The sequence below is a fragment of the Cebus imitator genome, unplaced genomic scaffold, assembly GCF_001604975.1.
Source record: "Cebus imitator isolate Cc_AM_T3 unplaced genomic scaffold, Cebus_imitator-1.0 Scaffold2, whole genome shotgun sequence".
In the NCBI taxonomy this organism is placed as follows: Eukaryota; Metazoa; Chordata; class Mammalia; order Primates; family Cebidae; genus Cebus; species Cebus imitator.
In genome coordinates, this window is record NW_016107317.1 from 3,637,308 (window position 1) to 3,661,297 (window position 23,990).

The 23,990-nt window shown below is 34.9% G+C and overlaps 1 protein-coding gene and 1 non-coding gene across 4 annotated transcripts in view; both read right to left on the reverse strand.

The window, feature by feature from the left end:
- Positions 1-23,990, reverse strand: part of EPS8 (epidermal growth factor receptor pathway substrate 8) — a 169,145-nt gene that overhangs the window by 32,639 nt on the left and 112,516 nt on the right. For all 3 annotated transcript variants that reach the window (XM_017528665.2, XM_017528631.2, XM_017528639.2), the window contains exons 4-14: positions 22,760-22,827; positions 21,585-21,746; positions 21,307-21,456; positions 18,355-18,437; positions 17,672-17,808; positions 14,376-14,449; positions 13,079-13,205; positions 11,239-11,327; positions 10,520-10,594; positions 6,209-6,357; positions 2,884-3,067 (exon numbers count right to left, since the gene is read on the reverse strand). In XM_017528665.2, coding sequence (XP_017384154.1) covers positions 2,884-3,067; positions 6,209-6,357; positions 10,520-10,594; positions 11,239-11,327; positions 13,079-13,205; positions 14,376-14,449; positions 17,672-17,808; positions 18,355-18,437; positions 21,307-21,456; positions 21,585-21,746; positions 22,760-22,827 — 1,298 coding nt within the window. The remainder of the gene's footprint in view (positions 1-2,883; positions 3,068-6,208; positions 6,358-10,519; positions 10,595-11,238; positions 11,328-13,078; positions 13,206-14,375; positions 14,450-17,671; positions 17,809-18,354; positions 18,438-21,306; positions 21,457-21,584; positions 21,747-22,759; positions 22,828-23,990) is intronic.
- Positions 23,615-23,716, reverse strand: LOC119471555. Its single transcript, XR_005200629.1, has one exon. It is a non-coding gene; the product is annotated as a U6 spliceosomal RNA (small nuclear RNA).

Sequence of the window (23,990 nt, forward strand, 5' to 3'; positions counted from 1 at the left end):
CCTCAGGGCCAGGCGTGATGGGGATGGTTTCAGGATAAAACTGCTCCTCCTTAGATCATCAGGCACTAGATTATCATAAAGAGAACCCTCGCATTCTCATAGGGTTCTTGCTCCTATGAGAATCTAAAACCTCAGCTCATCTGACAGGAAGTGGAGCTCAGGTGATAATGCACCTTATCCAGGTGATAAGGTGCCACTCACCTCCTGCAGTGCGGCCCGGTTCTAATGGGCCACGCACTGGTACTGGTCCATGGCCAGGGGTTGGGGACCGCTGCTATAAAGAATACATGCTTAAATTGAAAGAAAACAAACAAACAAACAGAAACTCCCCAAAGCCTTTACATTGTTTCTTTAGATAAAAATTAAGTATGGAAGAAGCATGACAGACGCTGAAGCACTGGACTTCCTCGGATATTTTGATTATGGATTTTGTATATTTGTTTATGGATTCATTCAGGCAAAATAGTTGAAACTAAAAATGTTTCAGAAATGTCTTGGACATATAGTTACCATAGTTAATTCTAATGACAAAGCGAGCAGGAGGAGGGCTGAGTTTATCCATGGACAGAGCAGGTGATGTTTATATATACACAATCAGGACACTGCACTTAATACACAAATACAAATAAACAAGTTTCAGCATTTAATTTAAAAAAGTCTGAACTCAATTAATTCAGTTTATCATTTCCCTGGGAAAGAGTAGAGGCACTACATTAGATTAATCTTTAATTAAAGGCTGTTCTAAAGAGGGAAGTGCAAGAAACTATTAGAAGCACCCACACCTTTTGCCCAGCTCTGAACATAACAGTGAGGTCAGCAGTATGAAATCACTGGGTCCTGAGAGTGACTGGTAATACTGAAAGGGAGAAGAGAAAAATGACAAATGACTAACTGTGATGACTACCAAGAGTTCAGGGGAAGTAAAGAAGTTGAGTACTGCCACCCATATTTGTCACTCCATGTCACCTATGTCTTTCAGTCCTAAACAAAACTCACCAGATCCTGAATTACCCAAGTCTTATTGTAAATGCTTTTATTATAGTAGCAATAAAGTATAATAAAATCTCTCTTCTAGGGGTGATTACATTTTTATGCATTTTAAGTCACCATTACTTGGCCTCTTTTCCAACAAAATCTCAAGGCATAAAATTCCCTGGAACTGCTAGCATGTGGCTTTTCATTTTTTTAAACCTCTGATTAACTACTTTGGCCATCAAATGAAATATAGTTTACAACAGGAAAATGATAACTCATTACAAGTAAGGATTTTCAATAATTCCTCTTTTAAAATTACTTATTCAGTGAAAAGACAAACTTACATCCTGGGAACCCAGAACACATTACTCTCTTCTTAAATACACAAATTGACAAAGAAATCAAAAAAGTGAATTTCTGAGCCATGCATTATAAAGTGAGTATATTTTCTTATTTAAGATATGAAGGCTATAAGCTGGAAATTTTTATGATGTGAAAAGAGTCAGCTGTAACTATAGCAACAGCAAGTGTATCATAATTTCATGTTTGATTATATTTTCTTTCCTCCAGAAAAACTGGCCTTTAAGTGGAAAGAAAATTCACAATGATGAGGCCTGAACAATGAAATATGGGCAGGGACATATGCTTGCCAACTGAGCAGTGAGGTCGTCTTAATTATTCATTTAGAGGGAAGGGCAAGCATGGAATCCACCTCTTCCCTTATGATACAGCCAGGGGAAAAAACAATTACATTAGAAAAAAATAATTCCAAAGTAATACGTTTGCTTTATTTTTAAAGTTTCAGGAATTGAACCAAACTTCTACAATAATATTGTTATTGTTTAAAGAATAGTCCACAAAGGAAAATTTTTTTAAATTTAATTTAGATAAGTGTTTTGCCTGAAAAGTGGTCACAGGATATAATACACCATGGTTTGCTAATTCATTCTCTTCATATCATGTTTGCCACATTATAAATACCTATGATAGCCTGAGAAAATTAAGCTAAGGAATTAAACAAAATAAAATAATAGGATTTCAGGAAGCTCTAGTCAACATTTACTGTTTCTTCTTCAGATTAGACCTCATTCACCTAATTCTTCAGGTTCTTATCCTATTTGTGTTTGGTCTAGCTGTTCACTGTTCTTTTCCAACAAACAAGAAGAAACATCATTTTTAAGGAATGTGACAAGACAGCATACTCAATTTCATTCTCTCAACTTGATTCCCAAATAGGTTATACTCTAAAGCTCACTAAAATACTTAAAATGAGTGTTACAATCTCCTCAAGGTGTATAGCTTTATAAATGATCATTTGAGCTTGAGGACTAGAGTACAGAAAAACTTTGGTCATCTAGCAAGGCTGATAGGGCTCCAGAGGTTTAGAACCAGGCAAAAGGAAAGAAAGAAAACAAACAGAAGAGAAGAGAGGCAAAGCAACATGAAGAAAAGACAGAGAGAAATTAAGTAACTGGGGGCATTCAGAAAACAGCTGTTTGGGACAGGGTAGAGGATCTACGTTCAGGGAACTGTCTTGAGGGCCTGATAATGGGAGAGGAAAACAGAAAGAAATAAGCCAAAGGGCAGTAGCACAAGATAAAGTCATCCTAAAAAAGCTTACTTAGGATCGCCAGAGCCAGGAGAAAGGTGGCAATAAGGGGAGGGGTGAGGGCTGACAGGTTCTAGGAGAGCAATTTGGGTTGGGGTTGGGCTTCAAGGAGGAGGAGCAGCGCAACTGTCATGAAATGACAGATGCAAGAGAGAGAGGTAATTCCAGAGAAGGTAACATTCAGACTTTGATTCTAGAACAATTTTCAGATCAATAAAATAGAACTTGCGATCAGAATTATAAGAGAATACACAGATAATTATACTGTCTGCAAAGGATAATGTTAAAAAAAACTTTACCTCTGTGGATAATCTTTTTATTTCCTGTTTGCGCTGATGTTCTGCTACATTTGCCACAGATTCTGCTAGTTGATAAAGATCTTGTTCCATTGGTGCTCCCATAAAGTTCAGCATTGGGGGCTCCCAGCCATTGCGGAACCGTGGAACATATGGTGGAATAAACTGTTCCTTTGGCCACTCTGCTCTGTAGGAGGGCATAAAGGCATATAAACAATAACATCCAGGAATGTGCCCATGCTCACAGTTATCTTCAGTAAGGCTAGACACACACACACACACACACATAAACAACAAACAACAAAAACAGCACATATCTAATCTGTCTTCCATCCACCCAAAAAGAAAAAACAAACATGTTTATACCAGTATTTCACACCAATAAAATGAAAGAAAGATTGAATTCTGTTGCATGAACTGTTTTCACAACGTTGCCTCAATTCTCCATTAGACTCAACTTTTTAACATGAGCATAGGCTTTTAAAAATTTGTGTAAGAAGGGGGCGTGGAGCTTGGAGTGTGATAAGTATTTAGAGCACAAATTTCTCTAACATTTAAAGTAGTTTCAGACTCCCAACTTTCCCTTCATTCCCCTCCCATCATTACTGAAACCTCCTGGTATCAGATATATCTTTCAAAAGAGAAACAGCCTAGCATGTTCTTAAGGTTTATGATTTTTAAATTTATGAAGTCCTCTAAAATGAAACAGATGGTCAATTTTATAAATTAAATGTATCAGCTCTGTTTTAATTGGTAAAGCCAACTAATCTGTAATCACAATCATATCAGTTCATCATTTAATGACACTGAGTGAGGCTAATTTCTATAAGATCCTAATCACTCATGAACCACAAAAATAGGACAAAAATGAGGGCTTCATTTTTGCTGGAATATGTTGCTTCATCTTTAATATTTAATTCTTCATGTTATATTTCTACTACAGAGTATTATGAAATCAGTCATTTTATTCAGATTGTTATAGACTTTCATGATTCTTTTTATCTTTACATATTTTTAAATCAGTCAGTACATTCATTGCTTAGTAGTCTTACCAATCAGGATCTAAATGACCCTTTCCACATGTTAATAGCTAACAATATTTTATTTTGATATAGTTTTAAAAATGGTAATTAATTTTCTTATTTTAAGATAGAACCCTAAACAAAGAAATTAAGGAGCTTGAGCTACATTTGTAATGTGAGACCTGATGCATTTAATGAGCTTCATGAAATTAAAGGATGCCACGTAGGCTTATCATAAAATAACCTATATAAATTGAATAGATTTAAGTGATCTATTTACAATGGAATATTATTCAGCCATAAAAATGAAAGAAATCTCATGTGAAGCAACGTGGGTGGAACTGGAGGTCATTCTGTTAAGGGAAATAAGCTCACTCATATGTGGAAGCTAAAAAAGTGGATTTCATGAAGTTAGAGTAGACTGGCAGTTACTAGGGACTGACAAGGATGAGGCAGGGTTGTGGGGAGATGAAGAGAAGTTGATTAATGGTTACAAACATACCTTGAATAGGAGAAATAAGACCCAGTGTTAGATAGATCAGCAGGGTAACTAGAGTTAACATTAATCTAGTGTACACTTCAAAATAGCTAGAAGAGAAAAATTGAAATGTTCCTAGCATAAAGATAAATAAGATATTTAAGGTGATGGATATCCTAATTGCCCTTATTTCATCTTTATACAGTATATGAATATATCAACCTATCATATGTACCCTGAAAATATGTAAAACTATAAATAATGTATCAATTAAAAATTTAAGAAATAAAAGATGTATTTAACCAATTTTTAGACAGTATGAGGACAGTATTATAAAGTATATACTATGCTGTATTAATACATAAATAATATAGGTAAATTTAAATATTTTCTATATAAAAGCAACAACTGCAATGCTTTCAAATAATTTTCTGCTTAACTGTATTCCAACAGAAGCAACTGTCAAAGTCCAAAAAATAAGTAGAATAGTTTGTATATGTTTTGATAGGAGGAAAAAAAGGAGGAAAAAAATTATGAATTGGCCCATGACTCTTAGGCTAACCCATTCAAAAGCATTAGGAAGACAAATGTCTAAGTGGCCATACTAAATTATTTATTCTAAGTGGTGAAATAAATTAAAAGATTAAGATAAATGAGCAAAGCAAAAATTATTTATTTATAATTATGAAATTAGAATTATTTTCTTACCTTGCCTTGCTCAGCAAATATTAGTACTGCAATTGTTAATGATTTATCTTCCATAATCACTTTCTTGACAAGTGCACAATTCTTAAAATTACCCACTCTTCCTTTTCAGTCCCACTGTGACTCTCTGGTCCTGAAGAATACTGATTTATAAAGGAGGCTCTACTATAATATTAACATCTCAAAAGGCCTCTACCTCCAGTTACATTTGTCCTTGTCCTTGCTAGCTTCGACTACCAGACTGATCTTTCTAAAACATAGATGTAATTATGTCACACTCGTAGTCACAAAGATATTGGTTCTCCATGGCCTATAGAACCGTGCTCCAGCTCCTTAGCATGGCACTGAAAGACTGCATAATACTTTCCTGCTCATCTCTATATGCTCATTTTAATACCATCGTCCTCCCACCCTTCCACACTCAACTGCCACCCGAAGTCCATATTCCAGAGAAACACATCTTCATCCTCTCTTTTCTTGACTATGTCATGCCTTCACTTCTGCTTCTCTCTTTACTGGACAGGCGCTTGCCCTGCTAAGTAACTGTGGAAATTCTACTCATCCTGCTGAAAGGCAGTTTAGCAAACTAATGATGAACACTGACTCCAGAGCTACATGGCATGAGTTCACATCCCTGCTCTGTCACTTACAAATTGTGTGACTTTGGGCAAATTAACTTATCCTCTCCGTGCCTCACTTTCCTCATCTGCAAAACAGGGATAGTAACAGTAGTTATGTAAAGTACATGGACTAGCAAGGACTGTTCATGTGTGTGTGTATGTACGTCTGTGAACTCTATGTGTACCTGTGGATTTTACATGCCAGCTCTTATTTGAAAGCTAACTACCCTCCTATCTAAATCCTCTTCCTGATGGCTCCCCCTTGCCCACCAAGAGCATTTTGTTTATGACTCACTCCTAAGGTATATCATTCCTTATAATGCATACACTTCTATCTCCTCCACTAGACTTGTAGCTTTTAAGGGTTTAGGCTTTTTCATCCTATGACACTTAGTCCTTCATATGTAGAAGGTTAAAGAAATGTCTCATTAGATCAATGTAATAAACAAAGAATGGTACTTAAAGCATTATAGGTGGTAAATGCTAAACTCATCTATGCTTACCTGGCTTTCATCCAAGTTCCTCCCAATGACATCCACAGCTGCCGTTCATCACCATTGACAGTATAATTTAAGAAATCAATTGTGTCCTTAGTCAATAGGGGACTAAGTACTGAACTGGCTAATTCAGGACCTCCTGTTGCCTGCACCACCTAAAATAATAAACCATTTTTTAGCAAGAAGGTGACAATTACTTGTATGTTTACAAAACGTGTAGACAAAAACCCATGCCAAAAACAAGCACTATTTTATAACAGTCAAATTAAATTTTGATTTTGTGCAATGCACTACCAATTGAAAAACAGCTTGTCAAATCAACTTGCCCAGCCCAGCAGTGCTTTAAAATCTAAAATCAAAGTTAACAATTTAACAGCTTTCACAGCATCTGCCTATGGGCTGCATATGACTGTACTTTCTCTGGAAGATACTAAAGGCTATGCAGAGAATTCTAGATCAGGTGATTTTACTATCCCTGTTTTGTTGTTGTTATTGTTTTAAATATGTGTATCTCTTCTGGCAAATTTGTTATGCCAAACTTGAAAAATATAGTTCCCAAAATGAATACTACCAAGAGAAACAATACTATCAAGAGTTAACAGCCTATGGCTGTGCATATACAGACATACAAAAATAAAAGGATCCAGGGAGGAAGATGAAACAGGAATAAGACTGATACTCTGAACCTATGGTACCTTTTCCCAGAATTATTTTTAGAAAATTTCCCTGATTTAATACGGATAATTTAATGACAGCAGAAACAAACAAACAGGTACAATCCTCTGATAAGCAAAATGAGGATACAAAAATGTCCAAAAACTACTCTAAATTTACTTCTTTTGAGCTATTTTCTGGTTAAAAAATGGTAGTTAACTCCTAGAGCAGAAACTAGAGTCTCTTTATAAAATCGTACCTTCTCAGAGATGTGACACAAGAGGAAAGATTTTTTGAATGGCTCCAATCATCCAGGTGTTCTCAGCATGCTATGCTGTTCCAGGCCTCTGTATATTTGCACATGCTGTTCCCATTCCCCAGAAGGCCCTTCCCCCATTATTCATAACTCTACTCATGTCCCAACTCTTGTGACAGCCTGTCTTAACCCCAAAGTGTAACTCTGATGCATCATCCCCACCCTGTGTCCTCTAAACAATTTATACATATTAGTGACACATTACACTATTACACTGTAATTTATGCATATTAGTAACACATTACACTATTGCACTGTAATATATGCATATTTTAGCAACACGTTGTACTTTTTTTTTTTTTTTTTAAGAGATGGAGTCTCAACCTGTTGCCCAGGCTGGAGTACAGTAGAGTGATCTCAGCTCACCGTGTCATCTCAGCTCTTGGGTTCAAGCAATTCTCCTGCCTCAGCCTCAGCAGTAGCTGAAACTACAGGCACACACTGCCATGCCCGGCTAATTTCTTTTGTATTTTAGTAGGGATGGGGTTTCACTGAGTTGCCCAGGCTGGTCTCCAACTCCTGAGCTAAGGTAATCTACTCACCTCGGCCTCCCAAAGTGCTAGGATTACAGGCGTGAGCCACCGTGCCTGGCCCACGTTACACTATTACAAGGTAATTTATGCATATTAGTAACATATTACACTATTACACTGTAATTTATGCCTTTTCAGTTTCCCCTCCTTGAGGAGTTGGACTAAGACTTATCTGACTTTGAATTGCAGATGACACAGTGGTATGGAATGAATGAAAAAAAAAGGTGGCAGATAAAGAAGGAACACTAACTCTTCTTTGAGAACAAAACCTACCCTGCCTACCTAGCCCAGTAATTTTTAACTTCCAACCCCAAATGCACTTCTAATAAATATGTAGCAATAAGAGGGAAAATTAAAACAGTTAAAAAAATGAGTAGAGGAATATAAAAATCTCTGATTTAACAAAAGAAAGAGACTGTAAATAAAAGGTTATGAGCCATGGATCCCTCTGAAGAACGTGCGCAGGCATATGTTCTGTGGCTGTGCTTGTGTGCCCATGTCCATGATGAGGGAAGAGGAGAGCAGCTCACAGATATAAAGCCACTACATCATGCTTGGGCAGTAGCAGGCCCTAAATAGATGTTTCTCCTCATCTCCCTAGTCCAAGTAAAATGTCTGGGGCCCTGTAGGGAGAACATTAAATGGACCAGCAAAATATTATGAATGGAAAGAACATTAATAAGGAGTAATTTTTGAGAAAAGCAGAGATACCAAACATTGGCAAGTAAACCAAATTGCCAAAACATTGGCAAGTAAACCAACGTTTTCAGGTAGACAACTGATCACAAAGACCAATTTGTATATGTCAGGGAAACCATCCTCGTTATGTTATAGCTCTACTCTGTGTAATGACTAGATATCTACATATGATCTCTGGAAGTGTGTGAAAGAAGTAAGAGGAGGCAGCAAAAACCGCTTTATAAATAATACTTCTTAATACTCAAATTAAGATAGCATCAAAGATGTTAAAGAATAAGAAATACAAATTTTGTTAATGAGCTACTATCAAATTTTTTGCATATGTATGTCCTTGGTCTTCATTTAATTTTTTTAAAAAAACAATTATATAGCAAGAATCATTCAGAAATAATTAGGCAAGTAGAATCTGATGTTCTATATATAGCAACAACATATGGAAGCATTCACAAATTACTGATGTACTCTTGCACTTTCATCTTCTAATCCCTATTGCTTAGCTTCTGACATTCATGTTGATAATGTTACTTACTTTCCTATGTTGGAAGCAACACTCATTTCATATCCTACTTCAAGTCTTGTCTACTTATCCCTGGGGAAAGAAGGATGAGATTTATCATCCCTTACTGCCTGTTGTCAATCTTCTTGGCTGGTTCTTCCTATTCTCCTAACATTGAATGCCCAAAGTTCAACCAGTCCTTGGCCTAATTTCTTCACTGAACTCCCAATTCATATATCCAACTATCAATTCAAGTTTCCCCATCTGGGTACAACTCACTTTTGATATATCTAAAGCTGAATTCTTCACCATCCTCCAAAAACCTGCTCTACCCAGTCTTCCCCATCTTAGTTAATGATCACTCCATTCTGTGAGTCTTAGGCCAAAAATGTGGGAGAGATCCTTGACTTTTGCACAGTATATTCAATCTAGCAGCAAATTTATAACCAGATCAGACTTCTCACCACCTTCAATGCTACCAGGTCCAAGCATCATAATCTCCCATCTGGATTATTTTAATAACGACTCTAGTTGCTTCTTCCCCAAAATTTCTAAACATTGTAGCCAGGGCAATTCTTTTCTGCTAAAAACTCTCCAATTGTCAAAGGTCTCCCAATCCCTTATAAGGACCAATAAGATGTATCTTCCTGTTGCCCTCCTGATAACATCTCCTAATCTTTTCTTCCCTCATTCTGTTGAAGTCACAGTATCTACCTATTCCAAGAACATGCTTTGCATGTTACTACCTTAGAACATTTACACATTATTCTCTGTCTGGAATTCTCTTCTTGCAAAGATCCTGATGACCCATTCCTTACTTCCTTTACTCCAATGACATCTCACTGAGGCTTCTTTTAACCAACCCTACTCAAAAAGTGTAACACTCCATTTCCCACACACATACACACAGGCATGCATACCCCGGGGAACTCCCAGCCCTCCTCTACTCTATTTTTCTGCATAGCATCTGATTTTTAGACAACTGTATTACTTACACATTTATTTAGGTTATTGGCTGGCCCTCGATGCTACAATATAAGTTCTAATAGGGTAAGAATTTTTGTCTGTGTGTTCCTGATGAACTACTATAAAGCCAAGCACTTAGGAGGCTCTCAGTTTGTATTTGTAGAATAAGTGCATAAATGAATAAACAAGTCAGAGACAGTTCAAGAGATGAAGGAACACCTCAATTAAAAAAAATAAAAAAACAAAAAACCCATGGGTCTCTGAATGACTTCACAGAGCAAACCATCCATCAAGAACTAGACTCCTCATGATTATTTTGTGAGAATGAGAAAAACATCTACATTATTCAAGGCATTGGATATTATATACTAGTATACATTGAAACACTGGTATCCAATAAATCTTTATGTCTTTTCATATCCCTAGCTCTGTCAGAGATACTAGTTTCCTCAAATATAAATAAGGTGTTTAAACAAGATGATTTATAAGGTTCTTTAAATTCTCAAATTTTACATTCTTGATGTTTACACAAGTGGCAAAGAAATAGTACCCAAGCAAGGAAATGAAGCAAAGCAGTCTAGATAATCCAGACAGACACTTTGGGTTTAAAAATATACTAAGAAAAATTCTTTCTTAAACTAATAAAATCTCACCATATTTAATGGAGTAAACAAAAAGTGAACCAAATCTGCAGCACTGGGATTCTGAATATGAGACTTCAATTTGGCCTGTAACATTAAGAAAACAGAAAATAGATTACTATGGAGCAAAAGACAGACACTGAGAAAAGTCCAACATAGACTCAGAGGGGGTGGTATTTTTTTGTTTTTTGAGACAGAGTCTCACTCTGTTGCCAGGCTGGAGTGCAGTGGCACGATCTCACTACAACCTCCTCCTCCCGGGTTCAAGCGATTCTCCTGCCTCAGCCTCCTGAGTAGCTGGGATTACAGGCATGCACCACCATGCCCAGCTAATTTTTGTATTTTTAGTAGAGATGGGGTTTCACCATGTTGGCCAGGCTGGTCTTGAACTCCTGACTTCGTGATCTGCCCACCTCAGCCTCCCAAAGTGTTGGGATTACAGATGTAAGCCACCGTGCCTGGCAGTGGGGTAGTCTTTACCACCAGTTTGACTTTTAATATATTTGTTAGCATGGATAGAGTGAGACTAGAAGTCATTGTTTTTCAATTGAGTTTCTTAGATATGCATGTTTTTAAATTTGCTGTTTTTAATTAAAGGCAAATCAAAACATACATACCCTCCAAAAATCTATAAAAACAATTTTATTTCTTAATTTGATCAGAAACATCCTGACTAGACTTTAATTTTTTCATTTATTTCTTCTAATTCTACATACATAAATTTCACTTACCAGAAGGTTAAATCCATGTTTAAATTTTTGGAAACAGTCAAGAAATTCATCAGGAGGTGGAGGTTTTGCCCGCAGCGTTAAAACGCCCTCTAATGAAATAAGTGAGAGGAGGAGGAGATCAGAGCAAAATCCAAGAAAATTTATTAAATGGAAAAATAAAAGCCACATTTACTTCTGTAAAGTTTAATGATCTCATCAGACACGCTACCTAGTTACTGTGCTACATCTCATAGTCTGACTGTAACAACTGAGAAGACACAAAGTTTGAACTGGATTGCTCTATCCTTAGGCACTACAAATTACTCATTTAATTCCATAAACGTACATTATAGCCTTTCTTTGTGGCAGGCATTCTGCTTATCATTGTGAAGAGTATAAAAGTGAGAAAGCAATAAGCTCTGCTCTTAAGGGACTTAAAATCTAATAAAATACATGAACCAGATAAATAACAAGAGATGTTCCAATGGTTGTGAGACAAGAATTACCTGGTTGGGTGACAAGAAAATGTATACTTAAAAGACAGATGGAGAGAGTAGGCTATAAGATGGGATTTGAAAAGTTTGGTCTAGGGCGATATGGTGGGAAAAACATCATGTTTGGATAAAAACAGCGTAAGCAAAAACAAGGAAAAGGTAAACTGCCTGTACATGAAACAACAAACATAAAATCAGAGAAACATGAGAATGGAAGAGTATATCAAGGTTAGATTGTGGATAACCTTGATTTCCAGTGTGAAGAGTTGTATTTACATCAATAGAACATGTAACTAACATGCTTTACAGCAGAAGAAAGAAGTGACTGACAGCTTTAAAAGACTGTTCTCACAGCATGAAAAAGTAGAGGCTTGACGGCTGCTTAGAAAGCTGGGTTTAAAAAATGATAGTAGCTTGAACTGGATGCCAGTTATGAAAATTAAAAGGGAAATAAGTGGATACAGAAGATGCTGAGAAAATAAAATTGATGTTGGCTACAAGCTAGAGAAGGAAGTCATAGAAGCATCTGCAGTTTTGAATCTGGGTGATCAAGAGGATAGTATACCTTTCATAGACAATTTCAAAAGGAATAAGTAGTTTAAGATACTGGGAAGCAATAGTACTTAATTTTGGAATCTGTAGAGAGGAGGCATATCCATGTATTCACATGTAGAAGATAAAGCCAAAGGTCATACGCTTGCTGTATCAATATGTGCTAAAGAAAGATTTAGAAGTTATCTGTAATGAAAGGAATATTTATTTACTATTTTATATCTTTCCATCTCTACCATTTTGTCAGAGGAAGTATAAACTTTACTTTCATAATTTTGATTTTATAGAGCTGAGGCCATCTTAATAGCTGAACTGCAGCATACTTCAAATTTGTGTTTATATGGCTTTGTATGTGACCTGAATGTACTGTTTAAAGTTTTGTGATAAAAAATTGAAATCTGTTGAAACTTTTAAATATTTTAATAAGTCAACCCTTTTAACAAATAATATGGTTCTAGTTTATAATAGAATAAATCACAATATAAGATGAATAGAACTATATCTTTAATAGATACTTAATTTTAAAATCACCAATGAAAGCTACAGACAGATGGTCACTACCTGAATCTCAGAGTCTCCGTGATTTAAGTAAAACATTCCAGGATTTTTCTTCACTATAGCTGACTTATAATCAAAATGAACTCTTCCCTGGGTTCATCTTACTCTTTGCCTAAATCTCAGGTGCTACCCCAAAACTGGAAGAGGGACCCTAGTCCACAGTCAATGAAGTTTTCCTATGCAGTTCATAGGGACAGAACTCTGTGTAGTACCAGAGTTCTAACCAGTCATTAGAGGATTAAGAAAATCCAACTTACCTCCTGGTCCTTTCCTTTTACTTTTCTTATTTTTCTTCCTTTTAGAAAGCTCAGAAAATGCTTCAGCTGCTTTTTGGAGTTTTGTGATAAAAAATTCAATGTCATCCAAAATGTGGTTTAAGATTTGCTGAAATTAGAAATTATAGAATAAAATGCAAAACTATTTTTGCCTTAGCTGTACACTGTTAGTAAAAAATAGAAAAGTTTTTAAAAAATGAAATAGCCAACATGCAAATTTCAAGTTTATTACTAATTAATTACAAGAATCAAACTAAATATACCTGCAGCCACCATCTGACATTTACATTTTTCTTTAGCTTACTTTTGCTGTATGTTCAATGTTATCAAGGAAGCATTCACAGTATCTACTCAGGTTATTTTCAATTACTTTAATTTTCTCAGTGTTCTCCCACACAAAGTTAAGAAAAAAATTCTAAACAATGCTTTGTTAGATGAGCACTGAGCATTTTTGTTTTACTGATAAATGTCCCAATAAAGAACTGACAATATTATTTCATAGAATTAAAGATATACAGAAGTTGTGATAACCTAATAGCTAGTCTATGATACTAAGCATTAATAAGTGTTTCCACATGACAAAATAGAATTAATGATGTACTATGTTTTCGGAGATCACTGGAATGAATTTGGTTACCTTATATACTACAGTCTTAGTTGCCTTTCTCCAGTATGTGTGAAACTTGACATTCTTCTAATTTAAGACTAGAAATTGGGGTTAAACTTTTAAGTATAAAATGTAATAGTGTTATATAGAAATTGAATTCCAAATTTCAAATTCCTTTCAGTATTTGTTTCTCCATAAGCTGGTAACATGTGTAAAGCATAAAAAGTAATTACATTAACACCGTATTCTATAACCAGAATATTTACAGAATTCTCATTCTGTAAAGCATTACGATTTACAAATCTATCCTTTCAAAATGCCTCTTAACTTTTATCTTTTAGGCATTCTAAAATACATTGTTAATAAATGCCAAGAAGACATATTAAAAATATTTCAATTATGAACTACAAACTGTAATGAAAGAAAAACTGTACCATTCCTGAAATCTAATAATTCAGCCTAAGTTTCTATGTAAACGGGTCTACTACCTAAATACTGGCATAAAGGCAAAAACAGTTAAGGAAAAAATAAATCAAACAACATGACCATCACTAGAAACAGAAAACATGGTTTCTATAAAACATCTTTATTTAAATCAAGTTCATTTTCTTGTGAATTTTTTTTCCTCTTAAAAAAAAATGTCAATAATCCAAAGATGACTACTGTACTTACCACATCTCTGTCAATTCGGGCTGCCATCATCTCAGGCGTTTCTTCCTGCTCATGATACTGCCTTGGTTTCTCAACTACAGAAAGAAAAGTCATAAGTCTTTCAATCTTTTACTCACACAATACCACTACAGTCAATTAAAACAGAAAAATTAGTTAAAAAGGAGAACCGTTTGCAAAAGGGAACATCTCCACTGGATACACAAGTCAAAACTGTGCTCATTGTCCATGAAATGCATCCTTGTCACCACTAAAGAAGCAGTTGGGCAGAGCTTAAGTATTGGTCCTCCTGCCTTTATGATGTTTATTTACTGTGTAATATCCCCTCTATTTTCTCTCTTCCCTGAGTCAGCTACCCGTAGAACTAACCTTAACTTAGCACCCTTTAATTCCCATAAAAGCCTGAAATATAAACCAGCAGCTAAGCTTTTATTTCTCAGAACTGGTCAACTAAGTTCTAATACAACAGAACTGTAATTTTTATACATTCCAACACTGTGACTACAATAAAGCTTTGGGAGTTCTGACAGAAGAGTGCTTCTTAAAATTCTGGTGTAATTAAGCTTAAAACCCACAATGTTGGCCTCATTAATTTTAAGCTACATGCTTTAAAAGCAGACAGGAATTTTCACATTAAAAAAATAAATGTCTTAAGACCATTCAAAATGTTAAGGCTGCTCAGCTGGCTAGAACATGATATTAATCATGAAGTTATTATCATGAACTCCTTCCTGGTATGAGTCAGTTAACACTACCTCTAAACACAGAGTTGTTGCAAATATTTCACGGTAGAAAAAAATTTTTAAATATATGGACGGAAAAACAGAAATGAAACATCACAAATGAAAATACAAGTCATGATACATTATCATGACTCATGATGTTCAATACAGAGAACTGCAAAAAATACTGAAAACCTTGTATTGCTATTCTTCCTTTATACTGTCTTTACCTGTAACTGGAACACTTGCCAACAAAAAAAAAAAAAGAAAGAAAGAAAGAAGAAATCACTGTGTCTAATGAAACTTAATTAGCAGCTGTTAACTACTTTAAGATCATTAAAATCTCTATCTGTGAAATCTTGCCAGTTAGCTGTTTTACACGTGGATTAACTGCTACCTTGGCTGTAATGGACTACCACAGAAAGTACTAAGTTGAGGTTGAAATAGCTATTAGGAACTCTATAGAGTTCCCAAAAAATATCATTTGGAGGGCACAGTGAAGAGGAGATATGGTATATCTTGGACTCTGTCAGGTCTGAGACACAGCTAGGAACCCCAGTGCCACTGGGGCTATCCCACAGAGATCACTTTTGGAAGTCAGGGGTAGATATACCTCAGGGATTCAAAGGAGGAGCAGTTTAGCCTGAGTCAGCCAGGGCCTTCAGAGGAACCAGAAAGATACTCCTTGAGGTGCTAACTAAAAACCGGACTGGATCGAGGCCAAACCTGATATAATAAGTCTTCTGTTTGGTCTAGTAGTAAATTAGAAGTTCTGAAAGCCTTATCTTACTTAGTTTAAACAGATGACATTGCAGAAAATATTTCAGATAAAATCTAATGAAAGCTCAGAAATCCCTAGGGATAAATTCTCTCTTTGTTATAATTATATTAGGTTCTGCCGGGCACGCTGGCTCACGTCTGTAATCCCAGCACTTTCGGAGGCTCAGGCAGGCAGATCACGAGGTCAGGAGATCAAGACCATCCTGGCTAACATGGTGAAACCCGTCTCTACTAAAAACACAAAAATTAGCCAGGCGTGGTGGCACGTGCTTGTAAACCCAACTATTCAGGAGGCTGAGGCAGGAGAGTCACTTGAACCCAGGAGGCGGGGGTTGCAGTGAGCTGAGATCACACCACTGTACTCCAGCCTGGGCAACAAAGTGAGACTCTGTTTAAAAAAAAAATTTTATTAGGTTCGACATATATTTTTACAGGTTTGTTCAGAATGCCTGCAAAGGTGTCTTATCCTTCCTTTACTTCAGCACCTCTTCATCGAAACAATAACAACAAAAACATCATAAATACACAAAAAGTACAGAATACAATAAACTACTGTCTTTTAAACACATTTTAAATACAAAACAGATCAATAGAAATTTACATAATTTATGAAAACAGAAACTGTTGTAAAATTAAACCACATAGCTCTGTTAATTAATTTTTTAATGAATGCATCAAAGAGTTCTTTTTTTCATGTCTTTGGAAGCTCAGCTTTTCCTTTAAAGGAAAAAACCTTTAAGAATATAAGAAACGTAAATAACAGGGAAAACAACTCAGAAAGAAAATGAACTCAATTTGGCAAAATGAGAACCACTAATTATGCTTACTATTCTGTGGTAGGTACTATCATTAACATTATTTACTTTCAGATTCATAGCAATCCATGAATTATTTATCCCCATTTTAGAGATGAGGCTGAAGTACAGAGATATAACTTTCCAAGACCACACAGGTAGATCAGGTCTTGCTTCAGAGCCCAGCTTCTACCCTGAACATCCAAAGTAGAGTCCGAGGTCACTCATTTTTAGTAATGAATTATATTGTTTAACTACAGTGCCAGATAGTCTGTATGAATAATATTTTACTGGATAAAGAATAAGAAAGTTAAGAAGTCCCACTGGAGTAGAAGCAAAAGCTCATCAGATTCAAGCCTGCTGAATCACAATGTATTCATCCTCAAAATGAAGAGACCAGACAAAACATATTTTAAGGCATTTTTTAGTTGCCTTAAAATTTCAGATTCTAGTAAAATATTCTAACATAAAAAGTAACACTAAGTTCTATGCTATAATTGCTTTTAAACAGAATGCCAAGGTGAAATGATGCCGCACCCATAGGGCCCACTTGACAAGTACAGCTGTACTTGTCTCCACTGTCAACAGCCAACCACTGTCCTGACAACCTGTCCATGAATGTGACAAACTTGTCCAAAAAGGCACTGTAGTTACAGAATAATAAATGGAAATAATTTGAAGTACAATCTTTAAAAAAACCTGTACATATTTTGGTGCCCATTTTGATACCATCTTTTTAATTGTCGATCAAGTGAAACTTCCTCTCTTAGCATTAAAAAAAAAGATACTAACCCTAATACCATATTTATTAAATCGTGGGTCTAAACACTTACAGATAATAATCTTAACAAAATTCCAGGCTTAGCTTTCTTTTATCTAAGATTTGATTTTTTAAAACTAACCTCAAGCTTCTGTTCTGAAATCAGCCTCAGAATTTGAAAGCAAGAACTATGTCCCAACCCAAAGAAAGTGTTCAATAAGTATTAATTCTAGGAAGACTCACAGTCCCCTTGGTCGGCTGCCCACGCAGACCAGGCTGCCACCCGACTTCTAACATCCACCTGGGTCACGGTTCCAGGGGGTGCAGGGGCAGGAGCTCGGGGTGGAGGCGGTATACCAGGGTCTGCGTTGGAAATCATCCTTAAAAAGATGAAAACAAATAGAATTTTTACCATCTCTATTTCTATAACATATCAATTAGCTTGTGATACTAGTTATTAAAATTCAAAAACAATTATATCAAGAGGTAATAAGGATTTCCTAAGCATTCCATATTATGTACATTTATAAATGCATCTGAAATACAAAAAAAAAAATAATAGCTGAAAACTAGGTTGATTTTCTTTGAGTCTTCATGTGATTTGGAAGGGCCATGGACCAATTACAATCCTACTGTCTAGCTTGTATTTCCCTAGGATACCTTCTCTTAAAACGCCACTCATCTTTCATGACCCTGACTTCCAACACAAGTGAAGCCATATCAGAGAAAGACCAAAAATATGGAGAGAAAAGGAGTAAACACACTGACAAACTTGGGAGAGCAACCGTGTTGAGTCTACAGGTTATGATCTACAAAATAGAGTAATATACTTCCATAGAAAATAACTTTTCTAACCCTTTGGGGGAAAAAAAGCCTTAGAAACAAAGCCATCAATTCTACCCCTTGACTTCTTCTAGTGTTTTTACCTCAGGGCATCAGGCCTCCTCTTCTGTTTCCCTCCTTTACTGTCACTGATTGCACTTTCAATATCTTCACTAATTAAGTTTGCCTGCAAGGAGACACAAGTTACCTGGAAGTTTATAGATTTTTCTGAGTCTTGATATGTAGGTTAAAACAGAAAAAGGGATTATTTCTTGTCTGAATCAATAAGTCTCTTGATGCAAAAAGTCTTTTCACAAAAATCTTGCAAAACATGACTCTTGCAGTTTTTATAATGGTGAACTTTATAATGACTTTAAAGATTTTAAAAGATTTTAAAGATTTTTAAAACTGAAGAAATTTTTAAAGATTATCTTTAAAAGAAACTATTCTTAAATAAAGGCAATAATAGAAAAGATATGCACAGGCTAAAAATAAAATTGTGTAAAAATCTCTAATTAGGAAGAAATTAAGGAGTTAAGCACCCTCACACCTACAACAGAGTTCCTTCCCTTTCTCAGCCTCAAGATCCATTGGACACCCATTAACCCAGCAAAACAAATCTTTGGGTTTAAGGCAAATCCACTACACTGATGAGATAAACCCCAATACTAGGTTGTGCCTCTTTAAATAACCACTTTATTTTGTGACTTCAGGTAAAAGTTAACTTTCTACAAACAATTTTTCCAACAAGAACATTCAATTGGGTTTTTCTTGAGGATCAACATGAGATTAGGAGATAAGCAGTTTTTGTTTGGTTGCAAAGTTTGTTTAGAGCCAGGAATTATTACTCTATCTTAGACTGTTGATGAGATGTACCATCTATGTTTGTGCCTCTTTGTTCTCTATAATTATGTTTTCTCAAATATGTATGTTGTATTTCTTTTACAGTAAGCATTGATAATCATAAAATTTGAGAAATGGTCGGATACTTAAAAGAGCATCTCATCAGTTCCTTCTAGTTAATAAAACTGAGGAGTACTTGTATGAATGGGCCTGGTGAGCGTCACATTGCTAGTTAAATGAGAGTGCCAATGCATCCCACTCCAGTGTGACTTCCTAAGAGCATTTAGTTTCAATAAGACAGTACAAACATCATGTCAAAGGCTTTCTGTTACATAGGATACTAAAACTAAAGATGAAAAAAATATGTATTTAAATTTTTTTTTAAATAACCCCAAAACAAAAACTGAAGATGCCTAGGAATCTTCAACTTCGTATACTGGGGCTATTATATTTCTAAGAAAAATTTTACTGCAAAGGTGGGCAGAAGCATTGCATGAAGTCATATAAAAAGAAACTTTAAAAATCAAAAGCAATATTGTACAATGAGCTTTATAAAAGAAACTTTATTTTTCATTGCCTTTATATTTTTAACCAGCCAAGGGGAAAATGTCTCATATGCAGAGTATGAAACTAATGAGTAAATGCATCTAGTGCTTAGTGGTATGTGAGTTTTTGGGGTTAGGACAAAACTATATTCAGTAAATCCGTTTTGAATCCATTACCATTACCATTCCATATCAAGTAAAGCAAGTCCTTTGTTCCCAAACTTAAAATCTAGAAACTTTACAGAGTATAGTAACTCTTAGCTCCCAAGGGGCTTTTTAGAGCACAAATACAAACATCAAATTTGAAATGTGTTTTAACTTAGGCCTCTGGTTTACAAAATGTTTGAATTTAATTTCACTATATATCAAAGCAAAATACTCCCTTTAATATTTGTTGATTATATCTAACCTTTCAAAAATTATAATATACTTATGACTTTCAAAAGGCACTATAAAAAAATCTGATGACTATCACTTACACAAATTACCTAAATGCCAGTTCTTTTGAAAGAAGATTTTTAGAAAGTCATCTATGATGTAAATCGAAATAAGAAAATTATAAAATACACTGTTTACAGTCAATCTTACTTTATCTACCATGTTTAAATGTCAAAAATAAAGAAAAGATCAAGTGACTGTCCTAATCTTCTAGAATTTCTTTATAAAATAAAATTACATGGATATTTTATAATATATCATCAAAATGTTAAATGACTGCTTTGGCAAAGTACCAATTAACATAAAATGATTTCTCTTTCAAAGAAAACAACTCAGGAAATAAACACATTCAAGGTTGAAGATAACTTCTAAGGTCCAATAAAGCATCACAAATTATAATCATTTGAAATTACACTGTACTTTCAAGTAGAAACTTTCAGGAGCTAGCCTATTATTACTGGTTCAACTATTTTCACATATCATTTAGGAATTACAAATCTTGAGCAATGATTCAAGCCACATAATTAAATGGTGAACTTTAAATCAATATCGTGGGAAATGTCTAAGTGCTTCATTGCAGTGATCCATGCTATGTCATTAGTGCAGAATAAATTAGGATTGCATGATTATTTTCTATAAAGCATGATTTCTGAATAATCAATTTTTAATTATAAGGCACTCGATGTGAATTTAATATATTATCTACCCTTTTAAAAAATAAACAGAATGCATCTTATTTTTAAGACACACAGTCTTATTCTGTTGCCCAGGCTGGAGTGCAGAGGGGTGATCATAGCTCACTGTAATCTCCAACTCTGGGTTCAAGAGATCTTCCTCCCTCAGTCACCTGAGTAGGTGAGACTACAAGTATGTACAGCCACATCTGGCTAATTTTTAAAACCTTTTTAGTAGAGACTGGGTCCTGCTTTGTTGTCCAGGCTGGGCTTGAATTCCTGGCCGCAAGCCACCTTACAGCCTTGGCCTCCCAAAGCACTGGGATTACAAGTGTGAGCCACTGTGTTGCCCCTCATTTTATTAATATCACCCTAATTTCTTTATTTACCTGCCACAGAAATCCTAAGGAAGATACTAAGGTATTTGTTTTTATTATGAGTTTCTCAGAAACTAAAAATCTAGTCCCTAGTATCCAGATATATTATCAAAATAGGTAATTGAAAAGCTGCCAGAATATCTGCTTAAAGAGGAAAAAAAATTTCACCATTCTTTTACCTTAACCTCATCACATTGGAAGAGATGAAGATCTGGCTTGTTCTGGGTTGGCTCTTTGCATACCAGGGCAAGAATTGAATCATAGCTGCATGAGTGCATCACAGCTTGGCAGTGCTGGATTGTGTTTAGAGGAAAATTCTCCAGTTCATTCTATAAATAAAGTAAATATTTTATTTTGTCAAATTTCCACCCATTTTCAAACAATCTGATCTGATTATAAACATTAACATTTGTGAGGCTTTCTTGAAAATAAAATAGTATACATTTTACAAACTTGCCTTTGATTCTAAATCAATCAGGCTCACAGCTCTGTCATCTACTTGAAGAATCATATCTTGAGTCCATACTTTGCCCTTAGCATCAAGCAATTTCAGCTTCCTTATTCCATCATCCACAGTGATCATAGCATCTTTCCGATCCAGAACAAAGGTAGTCAAGTGCTTATGATTCGTAAAAAGGAAAATGATTTATAACACAAACACATACAACCTCTTAGCACACACTTTCCAAAAGAAAATCAAATTAACCTGAGGTCAGCTAGCAGAGAAGGACAAACACAAAGTACTCTTAAAACTTCATGACTATCTTATTGAGAGAATAAAGCCAAACTGGTTTTTGTTGAATAGAAGAAATGGCATTTTGACTCATAAGACACCTAAATCTGTTTCATACTGAGACATGTTGAACTACATAAACAATACGTAAAAACAAATTCTAAACAGCTTAAATAATACTCTCTTAAAATATACTTTCCCCCTTTTTTATACTCTATTATGGTTATTTTAATGCTGAACACAGCAGCATTTAAACAGCAGGTTATCTGTATGACAGCTTTAAAACTATGGACACTGATTGTAGCAACAGTCTATAGCTAATTCTAGTCTATAGCAACTGTCAAACTATTCAATCCACTAAAACCACTTACTGAAACAAAACTGCTTAAATTTAACTAAGCATGCTTGAGGTAGGTAGAAAACTGAAAATAAGAGCAATTTAAAAATTGCTTCCCTGCTTGAATATTTTCTACTATAAGCAGAGGTCATCTAGCGAGATTCCAATCAAGAGCAAATATCTTAAAAGAAAGCAGAGCAAAAACTAAAAAAGAAGCTGTTATTTAACTAGAACTAGTAATAACTTTAATTACACTTTAAACTGTTTAATGAAACTATCAAAGGCTTGATTTCAAGAAGATTCTAGAGTACAAAGTAGAAGTCCTTATCCTGTTTTAAATGAAATAAGAGAGGCAATGATAAATGAGTAGTAGTTATGATTTTTAAATCATTCTTTATGAAAACAGACCATGAAACATCTGTTTTAAAAAATCTAAACAAAAATGTCAATGAAACTTAAAAGACATTGTAAAAATGAAATAAAGCATAATTCTGATTTAACTTCCAATTTTTATGTTCCTCAAGGGTCACTCTAAATACTAGCAAACAGAAAAGCATCTTACTTCAACACGGTATTGAGATATATCTGACACACTGCTGACACTGTCCCGTGCATAATTCTTCCTTTGTTCTGAAAGAGAAATTGAAAAAGCCATTATTTGTCTTCTAAGAGACTGAAGTTCATATATTGGTATCATGTGGCTATCTCTAAAACTGGTCTATCTCACATATAAATACAGTAGTTGACAAGTCGCCATTGTGTGGTGTATCTGAAAACACTCATTATTTACAGTAAATCTAAAAACTACAAGAAATTCTAAATAATAGGCAAGAACAATTTGATCCACTATACATTTTTAGAATACCAAAGGTTAACAAGATTATAAATATTATAAGAAAAAAAGTTATTTTATCTAATGGCTTTTTTTTTTAAATCAATTAGGGACCTACTGTTTGACAAATAGATTACAACTGGCTTATAAATTTTATCTGTTACTGCACTGATATCAAAATATAATTGTAAATATTGTCATAGATACTGTATTATATGAGTTAGACTACATTATTAAAATAACAGGCTCTGCAAGGAACATCTCCTTTCACAATATCCAAGCTGGGACAATGTTGGAGGAGATTTAAACCATGATTAAATCACACAGCTTGCCATTAAGTACTAACAGTTTTCACACATCTACAGAACACACAAATGTGATACTTAGTCTCAGAAATATAAGTTGATAGGAAAAATAAGAAAGTCAGGTAGAAAGTTATTGCACCAAACTACTTAAAAAGCAAAACGAAACCTTTAATTTTCTTTTCTGAAATGCTGCAAAACCAAAAAAAAACACATTAAAATATAAAATGTATGCGGGCAATATTTGGTATTTGTTAGTCTCTTTTTAAAATTTGTATTTTTTTAAAATATAGATCGCTTGATGAATTTGCGTGCCATCCCTACAAAGGCCACGCCAATCTCTGTATCATTCCAATTTTAGTATACATGCTGCCAAAGTGAGCACTATTTGTTACTTTCTAATCAAGCAACTTACTTATTTGTAAATTAAGAGTTGCCCTATTTCTTCCAAACAGAATGCTATGATGAAAAATAACTTTAAGGGGGAAATGATCAGAGTTTTTCTTCCAGCTTTGGCTCTGTCACTAAGTAGGAAACTAAATTTGGACAAGACACTTAATGCCCTGGGCCTCAGCACCCTTACTGTAAAATAAAAGGGTTAAACAAGGTCAAGCCTAAAGTCCCTTAAGGCATTAACATTCTGACATATAGATATACCT